General features: G+C 36.6%; 1 protein-coding gene across 2 annotated transcripts in view; it reads left to right on the top strand.

The window, feature by feature from the left end:
- LOC110458317 (retinal dehydrogenase 1-like) overlaps positions 1-3741 on the top strand; it is an 18932-nt gene extending 15191 nt beyond the window's left edge. Inside the window, exons 10-14 of one of the 2 annotated variants that reach the window (XM_021509972.1) lie at positions 648-812; positions 1520-1677; positions 1982-2056; positions 2386-2425; positions 2810-3741. In XM_021509972.1, coding sequence (XP_021365647.1) covers positions 648-812; positions 1520-1677; positions 1982-2056; positions 2386-2425; positions 2810-2842 — 471 coding nt within the window. In that variant the 3' untranslated portion in view covers positions 2843-3741. The remainder of the gene's footprint in view (positions 1-647; positions 813-1519; positions 1678-1981; positions 2057-2385; positions 2426-2809) is intronic. The other variant, XM_021509971.1, reaches the window with a different exon arrangement.
- The last annotated feature ends 6670 nt before the right edge of the window (positions 3742-10411 follow it).

The raw sequence follows: 10411 nt of genomic DNA, 5'->3' as shown, positions 1-10411 counted from the left end.
GGATTCCTGCCCCATCCCCAGGGGCTAGGGCGGGGCCCCAAAGGGAACATTTACCAATATTTTCAAATTCTTATCCTTTGATGACATGACAAGTATTGTATTTCACTTAGTTTACATGCTGATTTCCACATCACATCTAAACAATAAAATAAAGCTACCAGTACCTATGATATAACTCAGGTGACCGCTAAGGCCCTTGGGCCTCATGTTTTATATGTCTGAGAACATTAAATTTTCTGCATGTCCCATTGCACAGAGTAGAGAGCAGGTGGCTACATGTAGGATTCTGTATATGAATGATACAATGAAGCAAAATATAGCAGGAAATTATGTTATCCAAAAAAGGGAAGAATTGAATTATAAAATAATCTGTATTATATAATGACTATAAGACTTGTGGGCCTCCTGTATTTCACTGATGTTAGACTGCAGGGAACTTTGATTTTGGGGAACTACATATAAGTCTGCAAACAGTTAAAATGAATTCTCATAAAATTTACCTGCTGTACAATATTGGAAATATTGAAATTTCTAATTTTTAAACTTTATATTCTTAATATTTGAAGTGCAATATTTAATGTTGTACATTTTAATGATCATCTTTGTTATTATTTGAAACACAGCAGTCTGTCACATTTTCGTTGTAGATTGATGATGAACAGTACAAAAAGATTTTGGAGTTGATCGAATCAGGAAAGAAGGAAGGAGCAACCTGTGAGTACGGCGGTGCGAAGGACAAAGAAGAGGGATATTACATCAAGCCGACAGTGTTCTCCGGTGTACAGGATCACATGAGAATTGCCAAGGAGGAGGTAACTCTTGGAAACTTGAGGGAACAGAACAGTGTCATTCTCCATCAACATTAGATACTTACAATAGAGTCTATCATATGTAGGTCTACGGGGGAAATAGAAATTCTACCCGAGCATGTTAAACTGAGGTCAGAATCAAGGATATTTTTCTCCCATATTCTTTTGTGTAAAACAAGACATTTGTAGGGAAAGTACAGCACTATACACAATCTGTATTGCAGAATTTCTCAACAACATACCCATATATTAAGACCATTGGAAATGGAGAATAGGGTATACTGATAAAACAGCAATTAGTATTTTTGTGGTGGCAGGAAAAGATGTTTTATGACAAACCCCAGGGAGCCGAAGATGTCAGTTTGTTAAAAATAAAATCAGTTTGTTAAAAATAAAATCTGTTATAGAGTTAATGTTTATGAGACAATTTTTGCCAGGGAAACAACAATTATTTTGATTTAAGCCAGAATTTACAAAATGGTGGTAGTCACCATGTTGTTATGTATTGACTCATTTAGATTGACTTTAATATGAAGCAATAATGTCATTAAAAATTATAATTAAAACGTCAGTTTTTAATAGTTTCCAAGATAAATCTTATAATAAATTCATATGATAAATTCTGACCAGTGAATATCATTTAAGTTGTTTTCCAGCATTCTTTTTTTTCACAGTGCTGATGATACACATTTTAATGACATTTTTTCTAGATATTTGGACCCGTCCAGCAGATTCTGAAATTTAAGGATATGGATGAAGTGCTGGAGCGAGCCAACAGTACCCACTATGGTCTAGGTGCTGCCATCTTCACCACGGACATCAATAAGGCAATGACCTTTGTTCAAGGGGTCAAGGCTGGCACTGTCTGGTAGGTCATCTCCATGGTTGATAAAAACTGATAAATCAGTATATATATGATAGAAACATGAGGAGCAGTATTAAACATATTTACACAAGAAATTGAATAAATGACATTTATTGGACAACATCATGTAAAACAATCCCTGCTCCTAGATTTTAACCCCTGTAGTTCTTATTTTTGTTTGTTGCTTGATAAATGCTGAGATTATTGACATTGTGTGAGGTCTGGTTTTCAAGTGAAAAGAATTTTTTTTCAAAACATTTTCGGCTCAAAATTATGGTTTACAAAAACCATGTAACTTGTTTTTCAGGGTAAACTGTTACAATGTTGTGTCACCTCAGGCTCCTTTCGGTGGATTCAAGATGTCGGGACTTGGCAGGGAGCTGTAAGTCAATTCAGAAAAAAGCTTTTTCTAAATTATTTTAAATCCAGTCAAAAGGTTGATGAGTTGCTTACTAGTTGAAATTAACCATATATCAAGTTCGTTTGTGAAAACATGATTAATCAAATGTTTTTATGTCTTGAAAGATTTCCGATACATTTATCACGAAGAGCTAAATGAAGTGGTTCTTTTCCAGTCGCTATTTTTACATGAGCACTATTTGATCACCACAGTGTATGCATGTGATATTTGACATAAAAATAGGAGGATAATCTGTGGGGAAAAAAATATTTAATAGATTTTTACTCACAAGGGTATATTTATCTTTTCAGGGGTGAATATGGCCTGCAGAACTATTTGGAAGTAAAAAATGTAAGTACACCACTAAATGTTGAATACAATTTTACATGCTGAAAAAAATAATTGTCACTTCAGAAATAAATCCCAGTTAAATTCTAAACAATTCTGTGAACTTCATTGTAATTCAATTAAATTTCAGGTTTTTTTTGTGAATTTCAGAATTTTTGACATTTTTGAAACTTGAATAAAGCAAGAGTTATCAGTAAATTTCAACTTGTAAAACTTATTACAAAATTTAAAAAAATAATTGAACCAATATTTTTTAAATGCCTGCTGAGGTTTTCTGTATCTCTTAGATTAGGTTGCAACTTTTTCTTAAGTTATAAGTGATGAAATGATTTTGAATCATGATTTATTCTCCATTATTTCATCTTAAAGAGACATTTTTTCTTGCAGGTTGTCATGAAGGTCCCAGAAAAGAATTCTTAAAACAGCCAGAACTACAATGTTTCCTCCGTCAATATGGAAGGAATGCTGAACATGAACAACATTTTCTGCTGACAGAACAAGTGCATGGCATTACTATTTTGATATATATACAGAACGTATTTAGAATGTCATTGTCAATGTAACAGTTTGTAGCAACTGGCTAAAAATTTAACAAAGAGAGCTAAAATGAAATTTTTAGAAAGTATGTGTCTTGCTGAATTGTGGACCTTCCATCCTATTGTACATGTATTAATTTGTACTGTATGTTAATTATTATTTTGAAAATTGAGCCCTAGCTTAAAATATTGATCCTGTTAATAATATGTTTTCAATGGTTTGATCAAGGAAGATATCTAACCAAGGAACAAATGGTTTAATTGAAGATTTGTTTGTTCTATTAAGCTGATGCTTATACAGTTAAATTTGTTGTGTGTGTTTTTTTTTTTCATTTCATTAAAATTTACAAATATCCATGTAAAATGTTTTTTACCCAAAGTTAATATTAACAGATCTTTATTAATATTTAAAAAATCCACACTTCATATAAATTAAAAGGTCATATCAAGATGAATTTCTGAAATATCTGATTTTGTAAAACTTTCATTGAAAATGAACAAAACAAATGTGTTAGTGTCATGTGCTGTCTCAAGAAATTATAGAAATGCAAATGCTGTTCTGTAATTTACTTCGTAGTGGATCTGTTCACAAACTCCCTTTAATAATAATAATAATAATAATCCGAGGTTTTTATATACCACTTTATCACAACCTACTTTGTAGGTCGCCTCAAAGCATAAAAACCCCATCTTTCTCAACTCCCTGGGGAGCATACAGCCGATGCTGCCATATCAACACTCACTGTTAGCATTCAACAATTCTAGCACTGCCCAACCACGTACTCATTTACAGCTGAGTAGACTGGAACAAGCAGAGTAAAGTATCTTGCTCAAAGATACAACACAGTGCCTTGCCGTGACTCGAACCTGTAACCCTTCGGTCACGAACCTGGCGTCCTACCACTAGACCACCGTACCTCTTTACAGGATTCGCTAATTATAGCATCATTCATCTCTTGTGGTCAGTTATTTCTATGTATGTTAATAATAGAATCAGTGATCCATTTATAATTAAGAAAGGTAAATCTCAACCCAAGGTGGTCAAGAATGAAGCTTAATCAAGTTCTGAAATCTCAAAATCTTATAAAAAATGTCTGAGAATTTTCTATCTACATCTAGTTACTTGGTTATATTTCTCCAACATTTGTTATCTAAATGTTCTGATTAATTGATACGAAAAAAAATGTCTGAGAATTTTCTATCTACATCTAGTTACTTGGTTATATTTCTCCAACATTTGTTATCTAAATGTTCTGATTAATTGATACGAAATACGTAACTGATTATTTACATTAAAAAACCTGGTTGTAACATTGTGGTGTGACAACATATACATTTTTTTGCCCATCATCATCAGATGTGGCCATCTTGAATTTTGAGATAAGACCATCTTGAATTTCGAGAGTTAAAGATTGTTGGAGATATTTTTCGGAAATCCTTGGAGACATCTTTCTCAAATTTCACATGAAGATTCCAAATGGTCCTTCTTATGCATATTGAGTTTTGGTACTGATGGGAAAAACAGGATGGCCTCCAGACAGCCATCATTCATTTTGACAGGATGTGCTCACTCAGGACAGATTTTTATAAATCCTATGTTGTGCATGTTTCATTTTGGATTTTGACAGTTCCAGTGTTATCACTATTTCCCAAGAAGCACTTGACAGATCATTCTTAAATTTCAAATTTAGGTTCCCATGGTTACACAATAAGTACTGCATGCATGTAAATAGGCCAAAGGACAAGCTTTACTGTTTACATGACTCAAACCAACAGATAAAAGTATTAAAGAAGAGAAAATCGATCTTACATGCCAAGAAGACATATCTCTTGTTGTTTTTGACACATGCAGTAACGCAGTGTCTAGAGGATCGCTCAATTGCACAGTGGATACTTGCGCCATCTATGACCTTATATAGTCTCGGTCCTTATATGGCATCTGATATCTCCTTTTATGGATGTCATTCATTCACTTTTCATTCATATGCAAATGTTTTCGGAAGCGACCCCTAGCATTTTCATTCATACCGTAGTGACGCCATTTTGTGGTTTGCCAACTAATAGGCAGAGAAAGCATTCACTTTGATACTTTCTTAACTAGCCATGTTTTTCATTTTGGCCAGAATTTGTTTTTTATGCAATTTGCGTTTCCTTTTAAACATAGTTTAGTTTTGTTCCTACATGGATATGCTTATATATGATTGTGTTCCGATTGTATTATAAAATGTTGATTACCGTTAATATGTAGCTAGAAAATAATTATCTCGCAAAGTGCTTCAAGTATATGTATATATAATTTCAACTGTTATCAAAAGCTAGTTAGTGCAATGATTACTCGAACAGCAATCAAATTGAAATTACCTCATTTTGTTCTAAGGATACACGAACAATTATCAAATTGAAATTTCCTCATTTTGCTCAAATGGAGTTTTGGAAGCTTTCAAACACTTCATATGTTCAATTTGTATAAGTGAATATGTTTGTATCTATATTACCGGGTATGTGTTTTAGTAAGTTTACATTTATATAGGGCTCATACTTTTGTGGTGTATCATTTTAAGTGAACATATTTCAACATAAATCTGAAATGAAAATAAAATGGTTACTTGAATAGTATTTTGTTTTGTCACAAATGTATCTCAGTTCAAAGATTATATTTTTAGCTCACCTGGTCCAAAGGACCAAGGTGAGCTTATGCCATACCGTGGCGTCCGTCCGTCCGTCCGTCCGTCCGTACGTCAACAATTTCTTTAAACAGCTTCTTCTTCTTAACCACTGGTTGGAATTAAACTAAATTTGACTGGAAGCATCCCTAGGTGGTGGGGATTCAAAATTGTACAAATGGTGGGGCTGAGGGGCGGGGCCAAAAGGGGTCAATTTGCCCATATTGCTTTAAGCGACTTCTTCTCTGAAACTAAGAAGTGGATATCAACCATATTTGACTGGAAGCATCCCTAGGTGATGGTGATTAAAAATTGTACAAATGGTGGGGCTGACTCCCCAGGGGGCTAAGGGGCGGGGCCAAAAGGGGGCCATTTGGCTATATTGCTACAAACGACTTCTTCTGTAGAACTGTGCACTGGATATCAATCATATTTGATCAAAAGCATTCCTGGGAGGCAGGGATTTAAAATTGTACAAATGGTGTGGCTGACCCCCCAGGGGGCTGAGGGGCAGGGCCAAAAAGGGTATTTGGCTATACTGCTTTAAGTGACTTCTTCTCTGGAACTAAGTGATGGATATCAACCTTATTTGACTGGAAGCATCTCTAGGTGGTGGAGATTCAAAATTGTACAAACGGTTGGGCTGACCCCCCAGGGGGCTGAGGGGCGGGGCCAAAAGGGGGCAATTTGGTTATATTGCTATAAATGACTTCTTCTGCAGAACTATGCCATGGATATTGATCATATTTGGTCGGAAGTATTCATGGGAGGCAGGGATTCAAAATTGTACAAATGGTGGGGCTGACCCCCCGGGCTAAGGGGTGGGGCCAATAAAATGTATTACTTGGAAATGGTTGAGATCCCCACCATATAACCATATATACAATTGCTGAGTATAAAGAGAAGAATGCACATTTGCTTCCAGGATGTCCCTAGGGTCTGGCCCCACCCTTGGAGACATAGTCCCTGGGCCATAACTTTAAAACGGTTGAGATCCCCACCCCAAAACTATATATACAAATGCTGGGCATAAAGAGACGAATGCAATCATGATATCAGAATAGACCCTGGGGTCTGACCGAACCCCTAGGGACCTAGTTTCTTAGTCACAGCTTGGAAACAGTTGAGAGCCCCACCCTATAACCGTATATATACAATTGCTGAGTATAAAGAGATGATTGCACATATGCTTCCAGGTTGGCCTTGGGGACTGCCCCACCCTTGGAGACTTAACCCCTGGGTCATAACTTTGAAATGGTTAATATCCCCACCCCAAAACTATATATACAATTGTTGGGCATAAAGAGACGAATGCAGTCATGACATTAGAATTGATCCCAGGGTCTGCCCCACCCTTGCAGACTTGGCCCCTGGGTCATAACTTTGAAACGGTTGAGATCCCCACCCCAAAACTATATATACAAATGCTTGGCAAAAAGAGACAAATGCAGTCACGATATTAGAATCGATCCTGGGGTCTGGCCACAACTCTAGGGACCTAGTTTCTGAGTCAAAGCTTGGAAACAGTTGAGATCCCCACCCCATAACCATACATAAAATTTCTGGGCATGAAAAATCTAATATAGCTATGCTACAAGGATTGGCCTTAGGGTCTGGCATATTCCCTTGATCTCATTTGGAGAATAGTTTGCCATGATTGCTTAGGTATCCAGGTGAGCGATACAGGCCCTCTGGGCCTCTTGTTATATATATGCGTTGTATCTGCATTTGTTACAATCCAATTTTAATCTTCATTTGTTGGAAGTGTATGTTAAGGAAGTCTTTGGTATTTACTTTTTAAAATGCTGATTTTGATAAGGTATAATACATAACCGTAATAAGGGCCCCGTATCGAAGATACAGGTTCCTATGGTGATCGCTGTCTTTCTGTCTGTCTATCCACAAATTTTGTTCCTGGCTGATAACTTTGATAGTTATTGACATATTTATTGACAGATTTACATGAAACTTGGTCAAGATGTTAAGTTAAAAAAATACACACTGAGGTAAAAAGTCAAGGTCATTAGGTTCAAATGTCAAGGTAAAATTTTGCCTCTTTTCACTTATGAACATTTTGTTTAAGTTGATTAGAATTAAATGAGTCAACTGACCTAAGGTCAGGGTCAGATGTCAAGGTTACTTGGTCAAAGGTCAAGGTCAAATTTTGTAGCTTTTCACTAGTGAGCATTTTCTGACATTATGAAGCAAAGGTTGTCGGAATTAAACAAAGAAACACACTGGTAAAAAGTCCTGGTAAGAGGTCAAGGTCAATTAGGTTCGAAGGTCAAGGTCAAATTTTGTATCTTTTCACTGTTGAACATTTTGTTATGACATGATGAAGCAAAGTTGATCAGAATTAAACAATGAGTCAACTGACTTAAGGTCACTGGGTCAAAGGTCAAGGTCAAATTTTGTAGATTTTCACTAATGAGCATTTTATAACATTATGAAGCAAAGTTGGTTGGAATTAAACAAAGATTCAACTGACGTAAGGTCAAGGTCACCGGGTCAAAGATCAAGGTCAAATTTAGTATCTTTTCACTGGTGAACACTCCGTTATGACACTTTGAAGCAATAATGGTCGGAATTAAACAAGGAGTCAGATAACCAAAGGTCAAGGTCACTGGGTCAAAGGTCAAGGTCAAATTTTGTATCTTTTTTATGTTATTTTGAAGCAAATTTGTTCAAAACTTAACACAGAATCAACTGGCCAAAGGTTCAGGTTACAGAGTCCAAAGGTTCAAGGTAAAGGTCAAGTTTTGTTATGATATTATGAAGCAAAGTTAGTCGGAATTAAGGAATAAGTCAGCCGACCAAAGATCAGGGTCGCTGGGTTAAAGGTCAAGGTCATTTGGGTCCAAAGGTCAAAGACAAAGTGGATCTCTGACTTTGACCCTGGCTCTTGATGGGGGAGGTATTTAAGGTGAAATAAAACAAATCAAAGCTAACAAATGAGTATTGCACCGGAATTTACATTTCTGTTAGCCCAGCAAATATGGAATAGGAAGGAAACAAGACTCACATCATAGTACATGTAAAATGTATATTTTGCTTCCTTGCGATTCTTTTTGAAGTCAAAACGTCAAGCTCAGCTATATGGGCAGATTGATTATGAGGGATATATTGCCACCAGATGGGGCCTTACTGACTTATCAGTGTTCTAGTTTAACATTATAAAAGTCTAAAAATCTATTAAGAAAAGCCTCAAATTTCAAAATCCTACCGAACATGGCCTATGTGTATGTGTATGTAAATGGTAGCCTACAGAACACGGTATATGTGTATGTAAATGGTAGCCTACAGAACACGGCCTATGTGTCTGTTAATGGTAGACTACAGATCGCGGCCTTTGTGTATGTGTCTGTTAATGGTAGACTACAGAACACGGCCTTTGTGTATGTGTCTGTTAATGGTAGACTACAGAACAAGGCCTATTTGTATGTGTCTGTTAATGGTAGACTACAGAACACGGCCTATGTGTATGTGTATGTTAATGGTAGACTACAGAACACAGCCTATGTGTATGTGTGTGTTAATGGTAGACTGCAGAACACGGCCTATGTATATGTGTCTGTTAATGTTAGACTGCAGAACACAGCCTATGTGTATGTGTCTGTTAATGGTAGACTAATATGTGTATGTAAATGGTAGCCTACAGAACACGGTATATGTGTATGTAAATGGTAGCCTACAGAACACGGTATATGTGTATGTAAATGGTAGCCTACAGAACATGGCCTATGTGTCTGTTAATGGTAGACTACAGAACCCAGCCTATGTGTATGTGTCTGTTAATGGTAGACTACAGAACAGGGCCTTTGTGTATGTGTCTGTTAATGGTAGACTACAAAACACAGCCTATGTGTATGTGTCTGTTAATGGTAGACTACAGAACACGGCCTATGTGTATGTGTCTGTTAATGGTAGACTGCAGAACACGACCTATGTGTATGTGTCTGTTAATGGTAGAAGACAGAACACGGCCTATGTGTATGTGTCTGTTAATGGTAGACTACACAACACGGCCTATGTGTATGTGTCTGTTAATAGTAGACTACAAAACACAGCCTATGTGTATGTGTCTGTTAATGGTGGACTACAAAACACGGCCTTTGTGTATGTGTCTGTTAATAGTAGACTACAAAACACAGCCTATGTGTATGTGTCTGTTAATGTTAGACTACAGAACACAGCCTATGTGTATGTATCTGTTAATGGTAGACTACAGAACACGGACTATGTGTATGTGTATGTTTATAGACAGAACATTGGCCTATGTGTATGTGTCTTGTTTATGTGTCTGTTAATGGTAGACTACAGAAAACGACCTATGTGTATGTGTCTGTTAATGGTAGCCTCCAGAACACGGCCTATGTGTCTGTTAATGGTAGACTACAGCACACGGCCTATCTGTATGTGTCTGTTAATGGTAGACTACATACCACGGCGTATGTGTCTGTTAATGGTAGACTACACAACACGGCCTATGTGTATGTGTCTGTTAATGATAGACTACAAAACACAGCCTATGTGTATGTGTCTGTTAATTGTAGACTACAGAACACGGCCTATGTGTATGTATCTGTTAATGGTAGACTACAGAACACGACCTATGTGTATGTGTCTGTTAATGGTATACTACAGAACACGGCCTATGTGTATGTATCTGTTAATGGTAGACTCCAGAACACGGCCTATGTGTATGTGACTGGTAATGGGAGGCTACAGAACACGGCCTATGTGTATGTATCTGTTAATGGTAGACTACAGAACACGACCTATGTGTATGT

The sequence above is a fragment of the Mizuhopecten yessoensis genome, unplaced genomic scaffold (genome assembly GCF_002113885.1).
Source record: "Mizuhopecten yessoensis strain PY_sf001 unplaced genomic scaffold, ASM211388v2 scaffold9541, whole genome shotgun sequence".
In the NCBI taxonomy this organism is placed as follows: Eukaryota; Metazoa; Mollusca; class Bivalvia; order Pectinida; family Pectinidae; genus Mizuhopecten; species Mizuhopecten yessoensis.
The sequence above is the reverse complement of the archived record's forward strand: the minus strand, read 5'-3'. Positions and strand labels throughout refer to the sequence as shown.